This window comes from Heterocephalus glaber, unplaced genomic scaffold (genome assembly GCF_053883595.1).
Source record: "Heterocephalus glaber isolate CG9 unplaced genomic scaffold, H.glaber_assembly_v1.0 deba00001124, whole genome shotgun sequence".
Lineage (NCBI taxonomy): Eukaryota > Metazoa > Chordata > Mammalia > Rodentia > Bathyergidae > Heterocephalus > Heterocephalus glaber.
The window spans coordinates 1,481,538-1,508,947 of record NW_028258197.1 but is presented as its reverse complement, the minus strand read 5'-3'; the positions used below and the strand labels follow the sequence as shown (position 1 = coordinate 1,508,947).

The following is a 27,410-nucleotide window of genomic DNA, read 5'->3' as shown; positions in this document are numbered from 1 at the left end:
CTTCTTTGGCTGCTTGATATGGCAGAAGCTTGGTCTGGCAGGGCCCTGGGGCTCCGAGAGAATGGAGCCTTTGGTAGTGGGGAGGCCATCCCAGGTGGTAGTTGCTGTGAGACTCTAGTGTAGGCTGTAGGGGACAGGGTGTATCATTAGAGTCTCTGCTGAGAAAGATGGCCCGCCTAAATTAGAGGAGAGTTCAGTAGTGGGATTTTCACTCAGAAGTAGATAGTACCAGGGTTCTCATAGCATCTCTTGGCCTGAAGGCAGAGGGGAGAGTAGAAAGTGCTCCAGGCCAGGCTCCGAGAGTATGGGTAAATGAATTCAGCAGCCCCACTGAACTCAACCACAGTCTCCTTCCTTTATCTCCTCTCCTGGTGCTTCCTGTTACCTTCTCCCAGTCAGAGACCAAAGGGTCAGAGAGGTCTTTGTCCAGGTCCACACAAGTCAGCTCTGGGGCACAGAGCAGGCGCTCTGTGGCAGAGGACCCGATGTGACGAGCAGAAGGGCTAGAGGGTATCCAGAGGCCTTGTGAGCCATTCAGCCTGGCAGTTCCTGCAGCCCCACCATTGGGCTGGGGGTTGGTAATGGAGAAAAGGCCTGGGGATGGGTGGAAGAAAGAGAACAGCTGCTGATGTGGACAGGAACAACACACTCACTTGCGTGTGGTCTTTCTGGAGTCCAGGGCACTGTGTGTAATGTCTATCACCTCTGGAGATACCCAGGTTGGAGAAATACACCGATTCTTAAAACAGCAATCCTTTTTTTTTTTTTTTTTTTTTTTTTTTGGTACGGGGGATTGAACTCGGGTCCTTGCGCTTGCACAGCAGGTGACAAAACCACTGAGCTAAATCCCCGGCCCAAAACAGCAATCTTGAATAGCATTGCCCTAAAATCTTATTTAAGCTCCGAGTATGTATTATTGAACACTTAGAAAATAAAACTATAAAGAAGAAAATAAGACAGTAAGTACCCTTAATCTGGTACCAGGGATGGAACTCAGGACCTTGCACTTGCCAGGCAGGCGCGGCCCCACTGAGCTACATCCCTGGCCAAAACACCCTTAATCTAACACACAGCTAGCTGGCCACAGCAGTACAGATTACTTTTTCTTTTCTTCTTTCTTTCTTTTTTTTTTGTATAGAGATTGAACCCAGGGCCTTTCACACTGAGCTACATCCCTAGCCCTTTAAAAAATTTTTTTCTTTTTTGGAGACAGGGTCTCTCTATGTAGCCCAGGCTGGCCTCAAACTCATGGCGATCCTTCCGCCTCAGGCTCCCAGGTGTTGGGGTTAAGGCATGCACAACCATGCTTGGCTCTAATTTTTTATTGTGAGACAAGGACTCGCTAATTTGCTAAATTGCTTAGGCTGGGTTTGAATTTCGATCTTCCTACTTCAACCTCCCAGATTGCTGGGATTACAGACATGAACCACCATGCCCAGCTTATAGTCTGGATTTTAATATTTAACCATCTGATCTTAAAAGGTCTTTTTAAAAACCCATCAAAATATTCTTGGATATAACTTTAAGGTAATGAGACCAACTTTTTAAACAAACACTGTTGAGCAGATATATCTAAAGGAGTATTGTCCCTGTCATATACTCAGCAAACATTCCTCAGCCTGCTAGGCAGCAGGCAGGCCACACCTCCCAAACCTGTGAGAGACACGGAGGGAGGCAGGAACAGAGAAAGATGTACCTGGAAGGGCTCAGGGAGCAGCTGGAAGGGGAGAGAATGGCTTCAGAAGCAGACATCTGGTGTGTTAAAATGCCACAGCATGCAGTAAGTCAATGCACATCTCCAGGAGGCTGTTAATTTCTTGGGGCAAACACTAACATCCTACCTGGAACACTAGGTATTTGAGAGGAAATCAATACATTTTTCTAAAAAGTTATAGAAACCAGGCATGGTGGCACATAGCTCAGCTTGGGCTAGTGAGTTCGAGGCCAGCCTGAACTACATAGCAAGAGCCTATCTCTCTCAGTCAGTCTCTATTCCATGAAGTTCAGAGATTCAGGGGGGCTCCCTTTTTATTTGATTAATTTGGGGCTTCTAAATAAAATTTTTTTTAGCAAAGACTAAATGCTTTCTGATACTTTTTTAAAACTTTGGAAAAAATAGAATTTTTGAATTGTTTAGTTTTGGAGTTGCACTGAAAGTATATAGACTAACGAGACAGGGGCTTAGTTACTTATAGGCATGTGCCTGCCCACGTGGGCGGCTTTCCTTTTGAATGTGAAAAGGTATTATCAAAATGACTACCAATTTTTCACCAAACTTTGTTACAGATGATTTCAGTTTCCCCAAACACCAAGTCTCCATCAAAGGAAGAAATTTTTTCTGCCTTTATTGAGGATTTTCAAAAGAATGTTAGAGTCTGAAGGCATTTCCAAAAATATTTCTCTGACATTGGTTTTTGAGCAATAGTAACCAGCGTAAAAAAGCATGACCTGTCAGAGCACTTGCTAGGAGAGGCAATAATTACCTGATTAAGTAATTTTGATGAGCTAAAACAATCTATTACAATGTGTACCCCGACATTCTGAATGGGGATTACTTCTCTTGATCATTCACTTCATGTGTATCTGGCTGGAAGTTCTGCAATGATGTAGTGACTTTCTCCCATATAAGGTTATCAACCTGGTTGACCAGACCTCAGAAAACGCACCCACCACCATGTTTCAGGATGTGGAAGAGAAGTTGGCTCATGCTCCCGCCAAGCCTGAGGCCCCTGTGGACTCCATGCTCAAGGACATGGCCACCATCATCCTGAGCACCTTCCTACTGGTCGGCTGGGTGGCCTTCATCATCTCCTACCCACTGGTAAAGCTCAGCCCCCCCCCCCCCAACCTTTCTGCTTCCTCCTAAGCTTTTCTGCCAGTCTCCTTCTATCAGTGAGATCCACAAAAAAACAGCCAACACATTTTTTTTTCACATTTAGAAGTCAATATTTGCTTGTCTTCAAAAACTTTATAATTGAAGAGATACCAGCTTCTCAGAAAAGGACAGTTTTGAACCTAAATTTAGTATTTTTTTTTTGGTACCAGGGATTGAACTTAGGACCTTGCGCTTGTGAGACAGGCAGGGTGCCACTGAGCTAAATCCCTGGCCCAGTATTTTTCTTTTTTTTTTTTTTTTTTTGTATTAAATTCTTTTATTGGTACATTGTAGGCATACCACACAATTACATTTCTCATTGGGAATTGTACCTTTATATAATGCATCTTGGTTCTTGTTTTTTCCCCATTCCTAGCCCTCCCTTCACGCCCTCCACCCTTCCCTATTTACAAAGACTTTATTTCCATTTTTCCATTTCTCATCATTTTTTCCTTTCTCTTCTTTCCTTTCCCCTGCCTCTCCCACTATCCCTACCCCTTTGGACCTTTTCTTCCTATTTTACATTATCGATTATTCATTCTAATCATTGGTACATTTTAGGTATACAATATAATGACATTCATCATTGGAAATTTGCACCTTTACATAGTCTCTCTTGGTTCTTATTTTTCACCCTTGCCCAGACCTCCCTTCAACCCCTCCAGTCCTCCCTATTTACAAAGATTTTGTTCCTATTTTTCCATTTTCTCATATTAATCCCATTCCCTTCTATCCTTTCCCCTAGCCCTCCCACTTCCTTCCCCTTTGCCCCTTTTCTTCCTATTTCACATGACCTATTATACATTTAGTCCTTATTTACACTTTCAGTTTCTCACACCAGACAAACTATTCGGAATTTATTCATGTGTGTCCTATTTATTTCACTTAAGAGTATTGCCTCAATGTGGATCTACTTAGCTATAAATGTCTCTAATTTCTCATTTTTTATGGCTGAGTAGTACTCCATTTTATAAAAAAACCACATTTTCTTTATTCAGTCTCCAGTTGATGGGCATTTGGGCTGTTTCCAAGTTTTAGCTGTTACAAACTGCGCTGCTATGAACATGGGTGCACATATATCACTGTGGTATGATTCTTTCAATTCTTTGGGGAAGATCCCCAGCAGAGGAATAGCGGGGTCAAATGAGGCCCAGTATTTTTCAATAAACAGGCTGGAAAAGGTAATTTTTAAACCCACCCACAGATCATTTTGAATAGTTAATTCTATCTTTTTTAATAATAAGCACAATAGATGAAAATGCCTGTTAAATCAGCTGGAGTGAAAAAGGCAGCAAGGTGCCCTTTGACTTTCTAGTTGGAAATAAGCAAGCAAGCCTTATGTGGTTGAGTAGGTGATGGGTGAGAGGAGACATTGGGCCCTTTAGCAAGTTCCTTAAGCACTGTGGTGTTACATCCTTGGGACTCCAGCACTCAGACACAGCGTTCCTGTGGGACTGAGATGACAAAGCCTTTATGAGCTTTGCTTTCTGCAGACAAAGTATGTTCACCTGATTGTTCTTTGTTTTAACTCATGCAGTCCTATGAGGCCATTATGGTTTATCTGCTGTCCACAATAGAAGAAAGTAGGTTCTGAGAAGCTAAGTACCTTCCTAGAATATGGTGATTCCAGGATTTAACAGAGAGAGACCACAAGCTAAAAGACTCCCAGTGGCGTGTTGGCAATGCCCCAGTTCCGTTAGTCAACCTCCTGTGCCTGGGTGGAATAATCACAGACTGGTGCCACTTCCAGTGATGATGGAGCACACCTTTTAGAGTATGTGAGAGGAGTGTGGGTCAGGGAGGCAGGTGATGGACTCGGGGAGCAGGTTCTTGGCCAAGCCTCCCGTGGTTTAGCTTCATACTTCCCAGTCATGTGGCTGTGGGTAGGTGGGTGGCAACAAGCTTCTGAGCCCCTGCTTGCTCTCTGCCCTCTGAACTGCCAAACACCTGTTTGCTAACTCCATCAAATGCACAGTCTGCTCCTACCCACCATACTCCCACCCACCTTGTGTCTGACCAATCTTTCCATTTGGTTTTGCCTTTATACCACCTCTCAGATGTTCATAAAAGTTGTAGAATTCTAGATTATACACAGCACCCTTCATCTGGCCCAGCCTTCTACCTGGGGCAGAGTTCTCTGGCACTCCTGTCATTTATCTCCTACCAGGCCCATCCAGGCTTGGACATGGGTTGTACTGGGAAGGGTCTAACCAGCAGGAAGACCTCCAGCCATCCAGCTGACTTGCCCTCCCTGGTTTCCTTGTGACTTGGGGTCATCTGAAGGCAGCTGCCTCCTCTGCCTTGGGGAGCTGCTGCTTCCCATGGCTGGTTTCCCGGAGGGAACACCACACGAGTCTGGATGGAGCTGTCTCTTTGCAGAGCATACACCAGCAGCGGCAGCTCCAGCACCAGCAGTTCAAGAAGGAGCTGGAGAAAATCCAGCTCCTGCAGCAGCAGCAGCTGCCCTTCCACCCGCCTGGAGAGTTGACGCAGGACACCGAGCTCCTGGACACATCCAGCCCTTACTCAGAGAGCTCAGGGACCAGCAGCCCCAGCCCATCCCCCAGAGCCTCCAACCATTCACTCCACTCCAGCAGCTCTGCCTCCAAGGCTGGTACCAGCGCCTCCCTGGAGCAGGATGACAAGGGTAAAGCCTCTTGCCATTTCTGTGCTGTTTTCTCTCCTTTGACCACTGCATGAGAACCAAAGAGCCCCACATCCTTCCCTGATATCTTCATAAGATTAGAAAGGGCTGTTCCCAAGGACTCATTGTCCTCTCTGACTTCCTCCCACGCTGTGGGTCTCTGTGGGACGGGCTCCTGTCCCATCACATGGTCTGTCCCCCAGGGGACTCTTCAGGGTCACGTTGGCGCTCCTTCCATCCTTCCCCATGGGGCTGGGAACCACTGCTGTCCTAAGGGAGAGCGACCTATCAGACTTGTGGGATTTAGCTCAGTGGTTCTGCCGCCTGCCTCATAACCACAAGGTCCCGAGTTTGATCCCCAGTACCAAAAAAAAAAAAAAAAAAAATCCAGGGCTAGCTAGTGGCCAAGTAGAAAAGTACACCTGTGAGGAGTTGGCTGAGGCTGGAGGTCAAGGTTCATATTCTGGGGGACTGACACAGACTGCCTAGGAACCTCAAAGCCCTAAATCCCAAAAGGTCTCTTTATTTCACATATCCACCACCTCCACTGGAATGTTTCAGGTCCAGAGCTTTAAGGTGCATCTTTCTTTTTGTTAATCATTAAATTGAGCTAAGTAATTGTATGGAGAACCTGTCCTTGGGAAGGTTTGAAGACGTGCACTGGTACCATAACTTAAAATCAGAAACAGAGTTCAGGGACAGGAACAAAAGGCAGGGAAGGAGGTTGTGGCCCTGGGCATAACTGTGCAGTGAGTCCAGCCTACTGTTTCCTATTTGATGTCTAGGACATGGAGCCTCTTAAACCCCAACTTCCCAACTCTTAATTGGAAGTCAGGAAGCTGGTAGCCACTTTAGTCCTGAAGGGTGTTTGTTTGTATTTTGAGACAGGGTCTCACTGTGTAGAATAGGCTGGCCTCAAAAGCATGGTGATCCTCCTGCCCTAGCCTCCCAAGTTCTGGGATTATAGGCGTGTGCCACCATGCCTGGCCTAACCCTGAAGTTCAAGTTCTTTAGGTGATAGCTGTTTAAAATGATCTCTTCTGTCTCATGTTTTGTCCCAGATGAGGAAACCAGCATGGTGATAGTTGGGAAAATTTCGTTCTGTCCCAGAGATGTGCTGGGCCATGGAGCTGAGGGCACCATTGTGTACCGGTGAGTGGAATAGCCAGCCTATGCCCTTCCACCAGGTGTGTGAGTGTCTGTTGGGTTGCAGACCAGTGCCAGGCTCCAGGGGCATGGGAACGCCAAAGCAGTGACCAAGGCAAGTGAGTCCTGCTTCCTGGGAGCTCACACGCTGAGAAAGAAGTGATGACCACAGGCTGCTGCTGATGCACAGGCCAGGGCCCCTGGGCTGTGAAGCTACGAGGTAGCCCCTGTGTCGCAGGAGAAGTGCTGTGGGACCATGGATCTCATGTTTCCACAGCCTGACTTGCACTCACCACATATAACTGCCACTCCTTGTCCTGCAGGGGCATGTTTGATAGTCGTGACGTGGCCGTGAAGAGGATCCTTCCTGAATGTTTTAGCTTTGCAGACCGGGAGGTCCAGCTGCTGCGAGAATCGGATGAGCACCCCAATGTGATCCGTTACTTCTGCACAGAGAGGGACCGGCAGTTCCAGTACATTGCCATTGAGCTATGTGCAGCCACCCTGCAGGAGGTGGGCCTGGCTGGCCTTGGGGTGCCCAGTCATGAATAGTTTTGCCACAATCATTGCAGCCTCCCTTCCTCTACCAACTGGGATGTTGTGTTAGGGACTGCAGATTTATTATTATTTAATTTTATTAACTTTATTGAAGTTTGGTATAGTGAAGGGTACTCATTCTAAATGTACAGTTTGATATACATTGACAAATGTGTATATCTGTTTAACCACAAATACCAAGTGCAGCACATGGAGTAGTCCTCTCGGTGTACCTGGGCAGCCTTGGGTTGCAGTTGGCATGTCTCTGCCCCCTTTGTCTCCAGAAAGCTCGATCTCTTGTTCCTCCCATCTCTGGTTATGGCTGGTGTGGGCTTGGAGGTTGCTGGTTCCTGACTCCAGGCTGAAAGATCATCTGGCAAACCCCTCAGTTTCTAGGCCTGGGCAGTGAATTTGAGTGTCTTGCCTTCTTATCTTTCTCATTGTAAATTAGTAATTTGGATCTTTGTTTATTAGTTTAAGTCAGCTCATTCTTTCGGGAGGTCAGTTGGAAAATACAGATTTTGACAGAGAATGTTGTCAGTAAAGTGGGAACAAAGGAAAGGAGCTCAGGGGCCAAGAAATCTGAGAGTTGTGTGCCCTGACCTGGCCATTGTCTCTTGCAGTATGTGGAGCAGAAGGACTTTGCCCACCTCGGCCTGGAGCCCATCACCTTGCTGCAGCAGACCACCTCAGGCCTGGCACATCTCCACTCCCTCAACATTGGTGAGAAGCCCCTGTGCCGGGCCAGAGGCCCTGGTAGGAGTGGCCGTAGCTGCCTGGTGCAGGTGGCCTTGTGTCTGTTTAAGTGCTTTGCCACACCAGTGGTGCCGGGGAGGAGGGGAGGTCAGTGGTCTCTTGACAAGTTGTATAAGAATTTAAGACAGAATCTTACATGGCTGAAAATCTGAGCTTTGGAGATGACAGCAAGTACATTGGGGGTCTGACAGGGACCCATTCCAGCTTGTAGGAGGCTAGGGTTGCTGTGGTAAGCATTATACTAGTGAACCTTTTAGAGACCAAGTGGCCAACCTGCAACCCAGAACCCACTTATTTATCGTAAAGTAGCAACATTGCAATTAAACCTAGATACGAAGGTATTAATTCAGAAAAAACAACTGTTATCCGATGCTTGGCTGCTGGGATGACTTGGCTCACATGCTGACAAGAGAGGGCTCTGTGTGCCCGCTGTAGCACTCGTGCCATAGGTTCACAACCACTGCATTATACAAAACTGGAGTTCTCTCTTAGTTCACAGAGACCTGAAGCCCCACAATATTCTCCTCTCCATGCCCAATGCACACGGCAGGATCAAGGCCATGATCTCTGACTTTGGCCTCTGCAAGAAATTAGCAGTGGGCAGGCACAGTTTTAGCCGCCGTTCTGGGGTGCCTGGCACCGAAGGCTGGATCGCCCCAGAGATGCTGAGTGAAGACTGCAAGGAGAACCCTGTGAGTAGTGGGCATAGTGTCCTGAAAACCATAGAACCGGCCCATTATATTTTCAGGAATCAGAACCTCCATGGTCAAGATTGGGGCCTGGGGCACATGTTGCTTTTACAAAGAGCTGCTATGCCAACTTTCCATTCTGTCTAATGTTCAGGCATAAGATGAGACAAATATGAGAAGCTGTCTATTTTTTTTTCCTACTCTTCCAATCACTTTTCTTTTTTTTTTCTGGTACCAGGGATCGAACTCAGGACCTTGTACTTGTGAGGCAGGTGCGGTGCCACTGCACTAAATCCCCGGCCCCCAATCACTTTTCTTTTTGAAGCCCTGACTATTGAAACTAGAGCCTCGTACATGCTAGGCAAGCACTCTATCACTGTGCTACTTCTCTAGCCTTTTTATTTTACTTTTGAGATGGGTCACTGAATTGCCCTGGCTGGTCTCAAACTTGCAATCCTTCTGCCTCTGTTTCCCAAGTAGCTAGGATTATAGGTGTGTACCATCAGGCTCAGCTCTTCCAATCACTTTTAACCCCCCTTTCTTATTTGGGGAAACTGGGACAATCAGGACTTGCATAAGATGATCAAACCTCCAGTTTCATTGTTTTTTTTATATTTATTTTTGTTTTCACAGCTTTTTATTTTAAGAATTTTTAGTCATACAGAAAATTGAAAGAATGTTATTATGACTTGTGCACCTCTACCTAGACTCAACCGTTGTTGACACTTTTGCTTCATTTGCTTTATCTTTGTCTACTTGTCACTGAAGTCTTTGAATATAAATAAGAGGCATCCTTGCCCTTCACCCATAAATACTGCAGCATGTGTTTCTAAGAACATAAACCCCTGTTTCCTCACCACCATACCATTATCATACCTGAGCAATTAATACTATCTCATCCTCTCATCTGATAGTCACTCTACATTTGCATTTCCCCTTAGTCCCTAAAAGTCTTTTGTACAGCTGGGTTTTGTATACTAGGACCCACTGAGTATCTTGTGTTGCCTTTAGTGCTCTCGCTCTCTCTCTCTCTCTCTGTCTCTCTGTCTCTCTCTGTCTCTGTCTCTGTCTCTCTCTCTAAATTCACAATAGTCTTCCATCTATTTTGTTCCCAGTGCTGACATTTTGGGGCCCAGGCAGTGGTTTGTAGAATGCCCTGTTCTAGGTTGGTTTGTTTGTCTCCCATGACAATGCTTGACAGTTCTTTCTGTTCTTTGAATTTCTTGTGAACTAGAAGTTACATCTATTGGCTTCATTAGATTTAAATGAAATGTTTGGGGCAAGAATAGATTACAGGTCACTGCATCAGGAGGTACCTGATGGCAGATTGTACCATTATTATTATATGTCTGTTAGTGATGCTAACTTGGGTTGCCTGTATCAGCTGATCTCTCCTCCAGGAAAGTTTGTTTCCCCCTTTGTTTTTAGCAAGTCATGTGCAGGGTGATCCCTTGTCATAGTATGTAGCAGTCATTGACCCAGTGGCTTTCATTCTTGCCTGAAGCATTCAGTACAATGACATTCTTCTACATTTATTTGCTGACATTTTTAGGTAAAGAATAGCTTTAGTGGGCCGGGGATTTACTTCAGTGGTTTCACCGCCTGCTGCGCAAGCACAAGGACCTGAGTTTGATCCCCGGTACCATTAAAAAAAAAAAAAAAAAAAAAAAAAAGAATAGCTTTATTTTTACTCTCCTTCTATCTCCTCCTCCTCCTCTTCTTTTCCTTAATCACTGTGGACTCAGGATTTTTAAATAGTGTCATAATCAATTCTTTTTCTTTTTGCTTTTTCTCCTTATACTCAAATTGTTCCAGATTTAGCCAACAAGTGCCCCTTCAAGCTGGTTTCGGCATCCATTTGCCAAGAACTCATTTATGGGCAAGTATCTTAACTCACTGGCATAAGAAGTCATTCAAAGGCTCACCTTGCTGGGCATAGTGATACATGCCCGTAATCCCAGCACATGGGAGGCTGAGACAGGAGGATTGCTGTGAATTCAAGGCCAGCCTCGGGCACAAGCAAGACTGTTTTTTTGGGGGGGGTTTTGGTAATGGGGATCGAACTCAGGTCCTTGCGCTTGTACAGCAAGCGGCGAAACCATTGAGCTAAATCCCCGGCCCAAGCAAGACTGTTTTTAAAAAAGGCTCACCTCATCCTTCCTGATCTTACCTGGGTGGGATCAGCCATCCTGACCGATTATACACAGTAGAAACCCTTTTACCCACTTTAAACATTGTATTTTAATGTAAAGCAAGTAATGTAGTTCTTTAAGCAACAGGAATCTTTGGCTATAGGTCAGGATCTTTTCTTTGGATTTGAGTCTGCTTGGAATTATTTATTACTCTTGAATTAAGCACATTCATGGGCCTCGTCTACGGCTTGATTGAAGCTCAGACATTTCAAGTGCTTCCTAAGCGATTTGAGAGCTGAGTCATAGTTTTTAACTCTTTACAACCCTGTCCCTTACTATACTTCTTACCTCATTCCACAGCAGTTTTGTAGCCAATCAATTGTATTGGTTCTTTCCAGTGATTCAGCTTACCTCAAACTTAGTGGTACTTGGGCCAGGGATTTAGCTCTGTGGTGCCACGCCTGCCTTGTAAGCACAAGGTCCTGAGTTCAATCCCCAGTACTGAAAAACAAAAAACAAACAAAGAACCCCACCAAACTTAGTGGTACTAGTATTTTATCAGCTTCTAGAGTATTTAAATGACTAGAAGAAGCAGCAATAATGTGTTTGGGGAAGAACATAACTGGGACCCTGGTAGCAGGAAAGGTGCCTCATTATTCCATCTTTGCCTGTGCCAGGGATGGGTGGCAGCAAGGCTTTAGGAAGCATGGGGAGCGTGGCATGGTACTGTGAGAAAGTGAGGTAGGTAGCAGTCAGTTAAGAGCTCTAGCTGTGGGGGCTGTGTTTCTTCCTGTCCTGTATCTGTCATCTGTCACCTAGGGAAAATTCTGGTGATATACAATAGAGTTCCAGGTTTAAAATTTGAAGACCTGAGCTCACTTCCACAGCACATATACTAAAATTTGAAGACCAGAGTCTTGCCCTGGCTTGTTACTATCCAGCAGGGACCATAGCTTGTCCTTGAAACCTTCTGTTCATGTCCTTATCTGGGGATGGTGACATTTGCTCTGCCCGCCCCACAAGGCTGTTGTGAAGCTGAACATGTCATGTTGGTAAAGGTTTGTTTTCTCCATTGTGATGGTAGTGAGTCACTAGCTTTCTCTCCAAGTTATCTGGTAGAGAATCTAAGAGGTAGAGCCCAATAGTTAGGACCTTAGCAGTGCTTGGGACCCCTCACTGTCATACTCTTAAGTAGCATGAGCTGGAAGACAGTCACACATGCATGTTTCCTTACAAAGCTCATCTGTAGACTCTGAATGATTTTGCAGGATAAGGCAGAGACATTATCAGATAATGTCAAAACTACCTCCTTGGGAACTTTTCAGGTAGGTTCTTTCCAGATCTGTTTTTGAATTGAAAACTTTACTTACTAACCCTCTAGACCCTAGGGTTATAATAGGGAAGCAAACACGCAAAGGTCCCTGCCAACGAAGACTTTCTTGTTGCTTGGGTAAAGAATATCTGACAGCCAGGAGAGCTTCCTGGGGGCCAGGTCCTGCTGTACATGGCCATTTTCACGTATTAATTCATCAGATATTCATGCAATCTATACTGATGAGGAATAAACCATCACTGTCTTCTTCTTACATGTGAGAAAGCAGAGGAATAGCGTGATCAAGGGCTTCCCCAGAGCTGTCATCCCAGACAGTTGGCCTCTGGTCCCTAGTCCTCCACTGTGACCACAACACCGGGGCAGCACTGCCAGGTGCCCTGACTGCTCTGGGTATCTCACATCCATCGGCTGATTCCCCAGAACACTTTCCAGGGCTGATGTAGCTGCAATGCTTTTTCCCTCCCTGGCCGCAAGTGAGGTGAGAAATCTGCCCAAGATCTCACATGTCCTGAATTTCTTTTCAGACCTACACAGTGGACATCTTCTCTGCAGGCTGTGTTTTTTACTATGTCATCTCCGAGGGCAGCCATCCTTTTGGCAAGTCCCTGCAGCGGCAGGCCAACATCCTCCTGGGTGCCTACAGTCTGGATTGCTTCCACCCAGAGAAGCATGGTGAGTAGCTGGGACTGGGCTGGTGTGGCCTCTACACTCCCAGAGGCCCTGCCACCCAACTGCTCCCCCAGGGCCTCAGGGAAGGCTGCCCAGGATAATTCTTGGAGCACCAACTGCCATGGGACCTGAGTAAGGTCCCCTCTTTTCCAACTTGCCATATGAGGGTTGAATAATCAGGTCTTCCTATATGGGCATTTGGGTAGACAACTTGGCTGTGCTTCATAAACTGGACTCTGTGAGGGGCCATGGTCAGCAGACACAGTCTGTGCTGGGCTGGGGACAGACAGGCTCTGTCCACACTCTCCTGGCTCAGGTACAAAAAGTCTTTCTTCCTGAATTTGGGAATTGCTGGGTTATAAATTTTTTTAAAGTCAGGTTATAATTGTCCCATGATATTTCAGTGCTGCCTTTTGAAAAATTAAAACTAAGTTATTGTTTTGTTTGTGGGTTAATTTTTATTATTCATTGTAGAAAAACAGATGAGCATAAAGGCCTATAATTCCATTAGACAGGAATGAATGCTGTTAATGCCTTGGTATATGTTATTCTAATCAGTGATCTGGACATTTATACATACTTCCATGAAAATGAGGTTAAACCACATGTATTACTTTACAACAGGTTCATTTTTCAACTTCATCTTGAATATCTGTGTGTTAGTCCATATTTAGCTACAGAATCATTTTGATGGCTCATCGTCCAGTACCTGGAGGCATAGCAAGCAGTGTCTCCCAAACCTCTGCTATTGGGTATTTCCAATCAATCCTTTTCACAGAGGACATAGTGAGGACTCCCCCTTATTAGTTGAAGTGTGATCTGAGTTTTTAAGAATGGTTTTTTTGGTACCAGGAATTGAACTTGGGTCCTTACGCTTGCACAGCAGACGGCAAAACCACTGAGCTAAATCCCCAGCCCTGAGTTCTTAATAATTTTATTGGAATCAATTGTAAATGAAATCCTGCATCAAAAGTCTGTGAAGATTTATAAGTTTTGGGATTTTGTTGTGGCTTTGGGTTCAAAATAATGGGTTGCCTGTTTATTTTTCTCCTTTATAGAAGATATCATTGCACGTGAGCTGATAGAGAAAATGATCACAATGGATCCCCAGCAGCGGCCCTCGGCAAAGCACGTGCTGAAACATCCCTTCTTCTGGAGTGTGGAAAAGCAGCTCCAGTTTTTTCAGGTACATGTGTCTGTTTCTCCATCCAAAGCCTTCAGTGTCTTCCAGGTTTTGAAATGAAGAAAAGGACAAAAAATAAAATAAATGACCCATAATCCCATAACCACTGTATATATAGTTTTGAATCCTTACAGTTTTTACCGTACATAATATTTTAAGCATTCCTTAAAATTTTATTTTAAGCATTTTTCATGTTAGAGTTCTAAAATTTTAATGACTGTAGTATATCATGTGGATGTGCCATAATCTTTAAACTTTATATTATGGAATTTCCAAATATACACAAATGCAGACCAAATACTTCTTATTACCCATCCCCCAGCTTCAGCAAGTACCAACTTCTGCCCTGTCTTTACCTCAGATTATTTCTAGCAAATCTCAGGCATCATCTAATTTCATTCAGGTATCATAATTTAAATATTTCCTGTATGGAATTTTTTCCTGATCATCTTCTATTCAGTCTTTACCCAGATTGTATTTTGCTTAGGATAGATTCCGCAAGTTAAAATGTGAGCTCAGTGACCGTGAGTTCCTTTGGTGGTTAGACAGTTGTGGCTTGGTGACCTTGCCAGGTGGCTTTGTGGAGACTGTTTCTCGGATTTACATGGTGCGAGTTGAGCATAACTCACCCCAGTGCCTCCTGCCAGCACATGGTGATAGCTTCCATCCACGTCAACTAGCTGTAACTGCCTCAAAGCCCAGAAACATGTGTCCCCAACATGCCCAAGGTGACAGTCTAACCTCTCCAAAGTTTTCTCTAGAATTACAAATTGGTTCTGCCAGTCTGGCTTCATCCTTTTCAGAGAAAGACAAGACTATGACTCTCCTAAGGCTGCTTAGCGTTAACAGGGTGGGGCTTATCATTCCCTATTCCTTCATCTAGTGACTTGTCTCACTGCTGGTGGCTCAGGGCCCTGGTATTCAGGATACCCTAACCTGTCCTTCTTGCCAAAGCCAAACAGAGAGAAGGGCCTGAATTCGGGGGAAGGGGGTGTCTTCAGACACTACCAAATTTCCTCTTCAAAAAGAAAACTCAGCTTATCCATCCAGCCGTCCTTCCTTCTTTTCTTCTTTTTTTTTTGGTGGCACTGGGAATTGAACCTAGGACCTTCACACTGAGCTACATTCCCAGTCTTTTTCTTTACTTTTTATTTTGAGACAGGGTCTTCCTAAATCACTGAGTTCCCTAGGCTGGGCTAAAACTTGTGACCCTCCTGCCTCACGCCTCAGCCTCCCAGAGTGCTGGGATTACAGGCTTTGCCACTTTGCCCAGCTTGCTGCATGTCTTTTCTGATGTTCAGGATAAGGAGTGGGGACCTCTGCTAGTTAGGATTTGAGCAGGTCCTATCTCAATGAGTAAATGAAACACAATATGCAAATTACTTTGAGCTTATACTGTCCTCTCGTTTTGGTTCATTGGCAAATATAGATTGCACATCTGGCCCTGTGTAGGTGTGGTGCCTGTGTCTGGAGGCTAACTTCCACAGATGCTTTCACAGTCTGTGGCACCTCTGTATTGTGCAGAGGGTCTCTGGGCCTGTCCCAGGGAGCAACAGCCACAGCTGTCCCCGGGCAGAAGTTGTGGGTTAGGGTGGCGAAATGCAGCACGCTCATACCCAGCTCTGAGGCGGCCTGCAGCCCGGCTCGGGGAACATCAGTCTCTTTCCAAGTACATAGCAGTGGCCATTCATGCCAAAGTATGTCCTTCCCCCTGTGCTCGACATCTCTCTCACACTGACCAACACTTGTTGCCTTGCTTCCTGCCTAGGACGTGAGTGACCGAATAGAAAAGGAATCCCTGGATGGCCCAATTGTGAGGCAGTTAGAGAGAGGTGGGCGAGCTGTGGTGAAGATGGACTGGCGGGAGAATATCACTGTGCCCCTCCAGACAGGTGAGCATGCTGACGTCTGTGAAGAAGTTTGAAAAGCAGCAGCCATTTATGAGGAATTAGCATGGACAAAGCAGGTCCAACTGTGTAGTTTCCATGTCCCATTTCTCAGGTTTGAGATTTTCTTGGCTGTGTCCTCTGGGGCATGGTTACACTGGTGGGCGTCTGATGCTTGTATCTTTGGGTGACAGGTTAACAGAAGTGTCATGCTGTAGGGGTGTTTCTGATCTAAGTGAGATGAACACCACCCTCCAGTCTGAGGTGGGGCATCTGCTCCCATGACCTTGCTTGAATGATGTCACATTTCAATCCAGTTGCTCATCCCTGAGACCCTAGGAATGGTTCTCTTTTAAAGATGTATTTGTTATTTGCTTAACCATTGCATCCCTTAATGTTTTTCTAGATTTGCGTAAATTCAGAACCTACAAGGGTGGCTCTGTCAGAGATCTCCTGCGAGCCATGAGAAACAAGGTAAGGGACTTGTGGCTTCTGGGAGGGAGGTGGCTGCCACACAGATGCCTGGTTCTTATATCCATTCCTGAGGAAGCTTTTCTTCCTATTGGATTCCACCTCTCAGAGGCTATGTGGCCTTGAACCTGACAAGTTAAAGGCTGTTTCCTCCCTCATGTGGGTTTTCTCTTGGGGTGTCAGGGTGCAGGGTGAAGCACTGGGGAGCAGTGGCTCTAAACCCATGACCCCGTGTCCTTCATGGGCACCCTGTGCCCATGACTGATGCCCTCCAATTGCCTGATGGCAACCATACAAACACACTAGTGGGGACCCCCTGGGCACCTTGCTACATAGGGCCTGGCCTCCAGGGATTCAGGGAGGGTTTCCTGCTTGTCCTCCGGGAGACCTAGGGGTGATCATGTTCTGTGCTGTCACCAACCTTCAAACAGGGCCCTGCCCCAGGCACAGAAGTGACCTCCAAGCTCATGGGTTGCACACTTCAGTTCCAGGTGATGTTACTCTATGTGGAACTGCTGGGACCCTCTCTTTGGCCTGTGAACCCTTGCTGGACGTGCTGCTCCAATAGTGGAGCTCCACCTCTGCTTAGGCTGGGCCTCGCTTGCTGTGAGGCACCTTCCTGAAAGAGGGGATGCAGGCAGGCTGATTGGAACAGATTGTGGGGTGCATAGACCTTTTTTCCTTTTCTTTAAATAGAAGCAGCTGGCACTCGGTCTCCCACCTGCTAACTCTGTGTCTTCCTGCCTGTTTGCAGAAACACCACTACCGAGAGCTCCCTGTGGAGGTGCAGGAAACACTGGGCTCCCTCCCCGATGACTTTGTGCGCTACTTCACATCGCGCTTCCCCCACCTCCTCTCACACACCTACTGGGCCATGGAGTTGTGCAGCCACGAGAGACTCTTCCAGCCCTACTACTTCCACGAGCCCCCAGAGCCCCCACCCCCAGTGACTCCAGATGTCCTCTGAGCTAGGGCAACTCTGTTCTGGTGGCCGCAGCTGTGACAGTGGGCCTGGTCTCTGTAGTCCAGAGTTTGACACCACCCTGGCTTAGCAGGGAGACCAGGCTTCTCAAACCAAGTGCCTTGAGCTGCCCCCTCTGCAGCCAGCAGAGGCTGGCCCCAGGAAGTGGGAGAACCGGCCCTCAAGACCTCCAGGGAGCAGGCAAGAAGTTGGCCTTGGAAGCTGCTCTCTAGTTCGGAGGTATCTGCAGTGGTGGGCTCCTCACAGGCTGTGAAAGGAGCCCTGCTGACCTGCTGGATGAGCTCACCTCGGCTTACCTCTCTTTGTAAAATTCCTGTTTGACATCAGTCTCTGGGCCTTTCAAGAGGGGAGTGGAAGAATCCTAGGTTTTGCCTGCAAGCTGGGATGTAGGAAGTGCAGCCTCTGCTAGAAGTGGGCTCAAGAGGTGAGGGATACTGAGGAGGAGGACGTGCAGAGGGGTTGTTCTGGGGACAGGAGGTGCCTCACTGATCCCAGATGTGCCGAGAGCCTCCCAGCTTACTGTTAATTGGTGTTTCCTTAGGTAGTGAAGCCGTTGGCATAAGGCATGAAGTTAGAGACTGGCCAGCGATGCCTATGGGCAGTTGAGATGGGTCTGCAGGTCTCTGGGAGATGAAGAGGATGCTCTGTTCAGGAGGCAGTGCTAGTCCAGAACCCTGGTGGCCTGAGCAGTAATGTGTGGTGGGTCGTGTCCTGGGCCATTGGGGCAGGAGATGAAGAGTCCCCTGGACATCAGTGATGGCAGCTAAGAACCGCATAGGGACAAGTCTTCAGAACAAGAAGGGAGCAACTGAATGGGAGCCTCCCGGCCACCTAGAGAAGACCCTGAACCAGCTTGTGAGGATAAGGCTGCTCCATCTCTGAGCCCAACAAGTCAGGGTGCATGTGGTGGGTCAGGGCCTATGGGTTGGGAGCCAGGGTCAGAGTCACTGTGGGCTTTGTGGGCCAGCTTTTATGTTTCTCCTGGCAAATTTTAATGGCTACATTTCGATCATACTGTAGAATGCTACATTAGCATAAGTAAGCTAAACTTAACATGAACTTACTTGTAAAGAAATACAAGATATAATATCTTCTGTTTCGTGTGGTACCAAAAATCTCCATGCCCTCAAGAGTGTTCCATTTAGAACATTCTCTAATGCTGAAGGATAAAACATTCTAGCAACACTATGTAAATATATTAATGTCAAAGTTATGTACCCTAAGTTATGTCACTACCCTTTTTTCTCAAATTAATATAATTTTTTAACTTTAATTTCAGTCAGAACTTCCTCTGCTCCCTCCTGAGAGCCTTGGAGCTTAAGATGCAATCAGGGTCCATAGGAGGAAGCTCTGTGTGTCCACTTCCTCCAGTCAGTGAGAGTCACTCCATCCAGCCCTGGCGAGCTGAGTCTTAGTTCCATTGTTCTCGGGTAAGAGTGTCACTGCCAGCTTAGGGCACTGACAGGAGTCACTCCTGCTTCCTCCTGTGAGAAGTTTTCTGATTGTGTTTGTGTCAGGGCCACTCATCCAAAGCTCATTCTGCCTCTGAAGAATTCAGCCTTGCTTTTATAAAAGCCAGAGTGACTTTTCTCTTAATATTAATATGATCTCGCATCTTTGAACTTCATGAATAACTCTGCTTAAGCCTTGGAAACTCAGCCTCTCCTTTGGCTTCCTCAGCATCTCCCACCACATGGTTCATCTTCCAGGAATATGGCCAGACTGTTTCCTCTTGTTCTGATGCATCCATACCAACTCTGCTTTTACAGTGCCCTCCACGTGGCTCCAGGTTCCTTTGCCTGGGGTCTGAGAGGTGACAGCCCAGGGGAGTGTCAGGAGGTGAAGTAGGTGCCATGTGTTATCTGACAGGACTCCCATGTGGACTGCTGTTCACCTTGTTCTTGCAGCTGAGTTTTCTCTCCAGGAAGTGCCCAGGTGATTTCTAGTGGCTCAGTTTGTTGTCATCTCCTGTTTCTAGCCCAGTTTGCCTGGAGACAGCTTTTTCAGATTCCTTTTCTGCTCATCGGATAGATTCATTTCTAACCATCCAAATTTCTCAGACTCCTTTAGTCAGCATATTTTATTTGGGGATTTACTATATTGAGATGGGTAGGTCCCAGGGTGCTAGGGAAACCGAAGAGCCAGACAGGCCAAGCTCTGCTTTTGTAAAGCTTGTGAGAGAATTAAGAGCAAATAAGTATAATACTACAAAGAATCTAGGCAGGTGGGGAAGGGCATGTGTTTGGGGTTTGCACATCTTTTGCCTTAAAATACTCTGTCCCAGACTTATCATCTCTGGTCAGGTTACCTGTCTGTCTTTTCTTCTTACCTTCAGGGACTCAGACTCTCCTCCAGGTTTATCTGAAGAGTTCTCATGGAGACATTTGTTTTGAAAACATCTTGAGTGTTATCTAGTGAGTCCAGTTTGAGCCTAGAATTCCAGTTTCCCATTGTGCTCACCAAGGGGAAGCTGTCTTTCAGAGGCCAGAACAGCTCTGTGACATCGTGCCTCTTTAGTTTAAGCTACAGGGCTTCTACAAGTCTTGGAAGGCTGCCTAACTTTTTAGAAGTACACTCTCTCCATCTTTCAGATAGCATTGAGTTGTGTCTGTTAGGGATCAAAAAACCCTATAATTTATTTAGGTCTTACCTTTTTTTTTTTTTTTTTTTTGTTACCGGGGATCAAACTTGGGTCCTTGCGCTTGCACAGCAGGCGGCGAAACCACTGAGCTAAATCCCCGGCCCTAGGTCTTGTGCCATGTGGTGAACCCCTCTGACACACGTGCCAAAACTTCTCTCATTGCTTGAGTCTTTAATTTCAGTTGTTGAAAAGTGCCACATGTCACTAAGCAGCAAAGCATTTGCACTTTCGAGAACACTGGTATCACCTGATCAGTCATGACATCGTCTGATGGCTGGAGGTGAATCCTGGGTACAGAGGGTCCCTGTTCTTGGTGCAGCAGTTGTTGCAGGCTTTTCTGAGAGACAGCACTGATCAGTCACAGACCAATGCTGACCAGTGGGTCCAAGCAAAATGCTTTCTTCCCAGCTCTAGAAGAGGTTTTGTGTGTGTTCGGTTATTCAGTTACCACTGGCAGTTCTTTCTCGTTACAGTAAGAGTAATTCATTGGCTGCTGAGAAAAGCTTCCACAGAAGCAGCCTTTGCATTGCAGGGCTCCCCGCTCCTGGCCACTTTGTTTTCAGCAACTGGCCTTTGGCTGGGGGTCATTTTCCCCATGTTTCCGTTCTCCATCTGTTCACTGGATCCTTGTTCTTTGTTCTCATCATTCATTGGTCAGAAGTTATCAGGAGAGCTGGAAGGAAGAGGAAGTGCAGCAGCCGTGGAAAGAACCTCTTTAAATTCCCCATTCACCGTTCTCTCTGCTCTTTGGCTTTGCAAACTGCATCCATGCTTCCCAGTGTGTCCCCCTTTGCCCCAGGTGCAGTGGTGTTAGTTGACTGCGGCTGGGCCTTGGCATTTCCTGGAAGGAGATCATCAGTCATCTTAGGCAGGGAGCCCAGATTCTCCCTTCCAGGGTTGGATTGTTAATCTTTTAAGCCAAAGTATCTGCTCTCTTCCTGTTCTTTGTTGTCTTTATGAAGCATTGATTTTCCATGAATGACTCTGGCTGTGATTTTTGTTTCAACACCTCAATCCTGTCTGTATACATTGGAAGACCACAAAGGATGCATCTGCCATGAGCCTCCCTCTGGAACAGCCTTCACCATACTGCCAGCCAAAGTCCCCACTGCCAGGCCTCTCCTGTGCTCCTGTCTCGTGGGTACAGTATTCCTTCCCAGTGTCCCTAAAGCTGTGATGGAGAGTCCCCACTCACCTAAGCATTACTGGTCAGCTACGTGGCATTCTCACATGTGAACCTTGTGTAGCGTTCTTTTTTGCAATGACCTATTTATTGAACCTATTTATATTTATTTAATTTTTACTCTGAAGTGTATCCAGTTACATTTGCACTTGCTTAAAAGCACATCAGATCTATTTTGGACAACACCTTTGACCATTTTAAAACTGGAAAGGAAGAGTTATACTGTATCCTTCCATGGGATGGAAGCCTTGTCTTTAAAGGGTGAATAATCTGGTCGGGGTAAAATGCTAATTTTTAAGTGATTTTTTTTTTTTTAATCATGTGCCATTGTGTCTTCTCTGTGGACAGTTGTTTTAATTGATATGTGTTAGTTGTGTGATACAATCCTCTTTGTGGAACCTAAAATTCTCTTTTTAACTTTATATTTTATAAACTGCCAGATTGTATAATTTTTATGTGTATTTTTAAAGCTTGATGATATGAGAGTCATTATCTAAAGTTAAAAGGCCTATTTTTGTACCTCTTGTACAGTTTTATAATTCTGATTAATGATGGCATCTTACATTTAGCCAACCACAAATAAAGGTAGTTTAGATATGGGAGTCGTTTTATCTTTGTAAAGACTCAAGTGCCACTCACAGGCAAGGGGCTGGTTCTGCTGTTTCGGGGAGTGGGGTGCAGGGTCTTTGAGGCCTGAGCAGCTGGCCTGGCTGGTAGGAGGACTGTGTCCTGGTATGCTGGAACATCCTCCTTGGGGGCTGTTTGTGGGGAAAGCTTCCCACAAGCATTGCAGGAAGTTCCCAAAAGTATTACTTGGGCTAAGTTCTAAGAGGGTGGCCAGTTAGAATGGACATGCCCTAAGGTGAGATTGACTCCAAAATAGAGTATGAGACATGTATACAGTCAGTAGGAGTCTGGGCCAAGAAAAGAGGGGAGAACTGCTGAGATAACTTGGCCAAGAATCACTGGAAACTTCCTCGCCTGGAGCATATCTGCAGCACACAAGACAACCACATACATGCCAAGGCATGAGCGTCACTCTGCTCACAAGTGAGGGACCCCCAGGGTGCCCCCCCATCTTGTCTGCAGAAATCGGGGGTGGCTCCACATGCTCTTGCACCAAGCCAGGGGCCACCCACAGAGGAAGGACCCGAAGGGCCTGCCAGACCTTGGACAGCTTGGTAGGAACTGCATGGAAGTGGACTATCCTCTACCTGTCTTGTGTCTTCGGGGCCCCCCAGGAGTGACAGAGGCCTATGAACATGCTCTCCCTCTGAAATTCTGGGTCTTGAATACAGCCACATCCTCAGGAGAAAGACAACTGCCTTGTCTCACTTCATGCAGCAGTGGGGAGAGCTCTTAGATTCCCCTTGGGCTACTAAGCAGGGCTGGGAGCCAGCCTTGACGAGGCCCAGGCCTGGGAGGGAGGCCACGAGAAGTAGCTCCCTCTATCTCCCCCTGCTGCCTCTCAGAATAGAGAGGTACAGGTCCTCAGGGGAGGCCAGCGGGCAGAGGGGGCTCCTTGCCGTGCCCTGCAGTGGCACAGTCAGGGTTGATTATCCAGAGGGGCCTTGAGGTGGGGTAGCACTTCTATGCTGAGTCAGTGTCCACCTGTGATACATTTAATTTTTTAAACATGTAGCCAAAAACGCATGCATTCACATCTGTCTTCCAACAGTAAATGTATCCACTTAAACTTCCTTTTTATATTTGTACCATCTGAGACATTGGTGCAAGGTGTGACCTATAGTCTCTGCCAGGCTTGGTAGCACACGCTTACAACCCCAGCACGCTGGCAGATTGAGGCAGGAGGCTTTCAAGTTCAAGCCTCACTTGGCCAGTTTAGCGCTTAGCAAGGCCCTGTCTCAAATTAAAAATGGCTGGGGATGTAGCTCAGTGCGAAGGCCCTGGCTTCAGTCTCCAGTACCACAAAACAAAAACAGAATGGGGGGAGCTATAGCTTTTTTTTTTTAGAGCATCTTTAAAAAATTGTATTAGTACATTTTTGCAGTATGTAATGATCACATTCATCATGGGGAGTTGGTACATGGACACAACACGTTTCATCCCCTTCCTTCTTCCCTCCCTCCATTTCTTGGTACCCTTCCCTTTTTGCAAAAGATTTATCTCCCTGTTTCCTCTTGCCTGTTATTTTGCTCTTTTTTTTTTTTTTTTGGTACCGGAGATCAAACTTGGGTCCTTGCACTTGTGCAGCAGGTTGCGAAACCATTGAACTAAATCCCCGGCCCCTGTTATTTTGCTCTTTATTTATATATTGGGCTTCTCATGTAAGAGATACCATACAATAATCAAGCCTGTGTATCTGGTTTATTTCACTTAACATTATGGTCTCAAGAGATCATCTGAACAGTTAACCTACCTGCCTGCCTTCCCCCTTGGGCCAGGCACTGTGCTGGGGTATCTGTGCCTTGATTGCTTGGTGGCCTATGCCCTCTCCCTGCAGCTGGTATTTCCCTCATGACTGGAAACACTTACCATATTTCACTTTAGTGAGTGATTGGCCAGGTCTTTCGCCAAGGCCAAAACCCAGATCATGAGCCTGTCTCTAGGACAGATATTGAAGGAGAGCAGCAGGCATGGAAAGAACATGGCAGCCCCAGGGGAAGCCATACTGAAAGACAGTGGAGAGTGGAGGGGGCTGGCCTCTGAGACAGCCCGGGAAGTGCTGCCTCTGTCATGTTCCTCCCTTCCCTTTTATCCCTTTGCCCTCTCTAATCCACCTTCCCTTTCCTAGCTGGGCCCTAATGATTTGGATGAAGACACAGAGGTTTTCTCAGAGTTTGCTGGCAAGAGACACAAAGCTGGAAAAAGTAACCCCCACCATGGTCAGGAGTCCAGACTACAAGAAGCTGGGCCAAAACACAGGCTGATAGGCAGCCTGAAAGAGGCAGAGGAAGAAAGAGGAAGTTGGGCTAGTGAGGGAACCTTTCACCAACCAACAGCACCCAGGCCAGGCTAGGCTGGTCTGTGTGCAGGCTGAGGCACGTGTGCTCTGGCTGTGCTCTGGCCTGTGCTCTGGCCTGTGCTCCAAGTCCCACACTGTGCTGGGCTTCATATCCTTGAATGACGGGGCTGGAGGTGGAGGATAGAACTGTGAGGGGCTTGGAAACCATCACAGACATTCAAAGAAATGAGAAGTTTGGACCAGAGAGATGTTAAGAGCTGGTGTGTCCTTGGCATCTGTCACATGATGAAGAACTTTGCTCTGTTGCATCAGAGAGTTGAAGCTAACTAGTGGGCAGCTGGATCTAGGAGGCTGGACTGGCTGGCAGTGAAAGGAGGTTTGGGAGTCAGCAGGTTCTGGGTCTCTGGAGAATCTTGCAGCAGTGAAGTGGCTCCTCCTGCACAGGCCTGGGAACATTCTTCCTTCGGTGTGAGGTTGGACTCTGACCCACCCCTTCCAAATAGGCGTGTGGGACTGAAGCCAGCCACTCCTGTGACAAGTTGTAGACAGGGCTGCCTGACCAGGTTTGAGTCACAGGAGGCAGGGAGGGCGGAGGGAGGTACCACAAAAGCTGCTCAGCAGGTCACGAGGGCTGGACTGGTGGTCACCAGGATCATGCCAGGGACATGTGGTGTGCTGGACACAGCTACAAGGTGGGAGAACCAAGACCCACTGAGGCCCAGCTCTGATTTCTGGCACTTTTCTGCCTCAAGGTTGAGAGAGAAAAGCAAAGTGGTAGCATGGTGTGAGGGAAAGGTGGCTGGACTCAGATTCAAGAGACAAATGCAGATAACTGGTCACTGTGCCCTTCGTGGGAGTTTTGCCTCAAAGCTCAGAATTTCAAGATGGCAGGCTGCATTCATTCAGTACCTCTCTCTCCCACACCCAAGCCCCTCAAGGGAGAGAAGAAATAGAAAGCTGCCTCAAAAATGGGTGGAACAAAAACAGGAAGCTATTGAGACACTCAGGAAAGAACAGACACAGAGGGAAACTTAGGCCCAGAGTGGGTAAGGGAGGTGGTGCCGATGTGCCAGAGGAAGCAACTCCTGGAGAGCTCCCCCAGCCCCATGGGTCTCCCCACGGTGAGTGAGCTGATGTACTGCTGTGGGCTCAGGCTTTCCTGAGACACTTCCCTGTCACTTGTCAGCCACATAGCAATTTGAGGGGGGTGTTTCTGGATAAAAGCAATGTAGAAACTTAGGGGTTCATGAGAGCCCCTGAGTGTCTGATACACACAGCAGGAGCAAAACAGCAGCCACCACGTCCTCACCACAGAGTACGCCCTGCCCCCCGCCCCAGCTGTCTTCCTAGAGCACAGGCCCCAGAGGCAGCAGCCAGAATCCCCCTCCTCAGGAATCCCAGCTGCAAAACGGGGTACAGTCCCTCTCCACACATTTGAGAAGAGGCAACACTGAGCTGGACCTTACAGAGGAGCAACATCTGAGGACAGACTAGGACACTAGAGGAAACAGTCACAATATCCTTAGAGGGGAGAGCGTCACGTCCATTCAACCTGAAAAAACAAACCAGAAATGAAAAGATAAAGTTGTTGAAGTCAACAGGAGTGGGTGGACACAGTTGAGGAGCGCCTGAGTAGGCCAGAAGGTGGGTGTAAGATCGCCCCCAGGACTGATACTACTGAAGAACAGCAGAGGGAGCCTCAGGCTTGGGATGAGGCTCACTGGCAACAGTAGGAAAGAGCACAAAGAGAATGAAAAGAAACGAGAAATTGCAGAGACGTAAGGTAATGGATATCTAAGGCAAACTGAAAAATAATGCAAGCCCCAAAAGGATGTATAATAAAAGTATTAATGATTTACACACAGAAAACTACACAATAAAGAGGCTCTAGAGAATATAAGGGAGATAGAACATAAGCATATAGAACATCCCTATCAAGACAATTTCAAAACAGTTCTTGTAAGGCAAAGGACATCCAATTTGCTTTTGTTTTCCTAATAAAGATTTCCCAGTTGGTCCCCCCAAAAAAGGTTCCTTTCAGAATGCAGCATACATAAAGTGAAATGAAAAGTGTGGAGACAGGTTGACAGTCCCCCAAAATATGTCCCAGTCCCAATCCCAACATCTGAGCATGTGACCTTCCCTGGTATGCTGGTTAATCTTGTCAATTTGACAGGAGTAAGAAACTCCTGGCGTGGCTGAGGGCACTAACCTCATCAGTGGGTTAACCCATCGCAAGTTTATTGCTGCCTGGGCTGGCTGGAGGTGGGGTCTAGGTGGAGGAAGTGGGTCATGACCTTGGGGACTATACTTGGTCTCTGGTCCCTTTCATGGATTCTTCTGCTTTCTGCTTCCTGGATGCCATGATGTGAGCAGCTTTCTTCAGCCATCCCCCTCCACCATGTTTCTGCCTTGGAGCCAGATGACCGTGGACTGAAACTGAGCCAAAAATAAAACTGCAAATGCCAAGTATTTGCCCTAGCGGTAAAAAGCTAATATACTCAACAAAAACACTTGTGTAGGTGGGGAGATTATCCAGATGACCTCAATGTAGTCACCAGGGTCCCTATAAACAAGGCAGGAGGGTCAGAGCAAGAGAAAGGATTTGATGATGGAAGCAGACCAGTGTGTTTCGAAGCTGGAGAAAGAGCCAGAAAGCTGGAAAAGCCAAGGAAGTGGATTATTCTGAAGAGCAAGCCAATGCCATGAATTAGGACTTCTGACATTTGAACAGTAAAATAAGAAACTTGTTTTAAACCATCAAATCAGGATGTTTTGTTGTGCAGTCACAGGAAACTAACAAATATGTAGAAATTTCAGCATCCATCTAAACTTGAGTCACCAAAGAAAACACAGAAGGGGGCCGGGGATTTAGCTCAGAGGTGCTGCCGCCTGCCTCACAAGCGCAAGGTTCTGAGTTCGATCCCCGATACCAAAAAAGAAAGAAAAGAAAAAGAAAATACAGAAGGGATGCAGTATGTAAGCCAAAACATGATTTTCTCACAACTGAAACATACTCCTCAGGTTGCAAGCACTGGCTTAATCCAGAGTATGGAAATTATATCATCCAGGACAAGGAGACAACCCTAAAACCCGCGGGATATGGGGGTGGGAGGCAGATCTGCAAAAGGATGAGAAAACTGGCATCAGACTTGATGTCATCAAGAAGACAAGACAACAAAAGCTCTAACTGCGGGAAATAATTTTTATAGTTCTAAATCTGGTTTCACTCTCTTCTAGAGATGACAAAATAAAGACATTGTCAAATATAAAAGAACTCAAAGGAGTTTACCACCCACAGATCCACGACAGAGGAATTAAATTTCTTCCCCTTCAAACCTGAGTCTAAAAATATCC

The 27,410-nt window shown here is 46.6% G+C and overlaps 1 protein-coding gene across 2 annotated transcripts in view; it reads left to right on the top strand.

Moving 5' to 3' along the window:
• The window catches only part of Ern1 (endoplasmic reticulum to nucleus signaling 1), a 98,070-nt gene extending 76,343 nt beyond the window's left edge, over positions 1-21,727 (top strand). For both annotated transcript variants that reach the window (XM_004868640.4, XM_087210195.1), the window contains 11 exons: positions 2,630-2,821; positions 5,255-5,522; positions 6,581-6,671; positions 6,989-7,178; positions 7,826-7,925; positions 8,451-8,650; positions 12,637-12,784; positions 13,840-13,967; positions 15,733-15,856; positions 16,257-16,324; positions 17,076-21,727. In XM_004868640.4, coding sequence (XP_004868697.1) covers positions 2,630-2,821; positions 5,255-5,522; positions 6,581-6,671; positions 6,989-7,178; positions 7,826-7,925; positions 8,451-8,650; positions 12,637-12,784; positions 13,840-13,967; positions 15,733-15,856; positions 16,257-16,324; positions 17,076-17,288 — 1,722 coding nt within the window. In that variant the 3' untranslated portion in view covers positions 17,289-21,727. The remainder of the gene's footprint in view (positions 1-2,629; positions 2,822-5,254; positions 5,523-6,580; positions 6,672-6,988; positions 7,179-7,825; positions 7,926-8,450; positions 8,651-12,636; positions 12,785-13,839; positions 13,968-15,732; positions 15,857-16,256; positions 16,325-17,075) is intronic.
• The last annotated feature ends 5,683 nt before the right edge of the window (positions 21,728-27,410 follow it).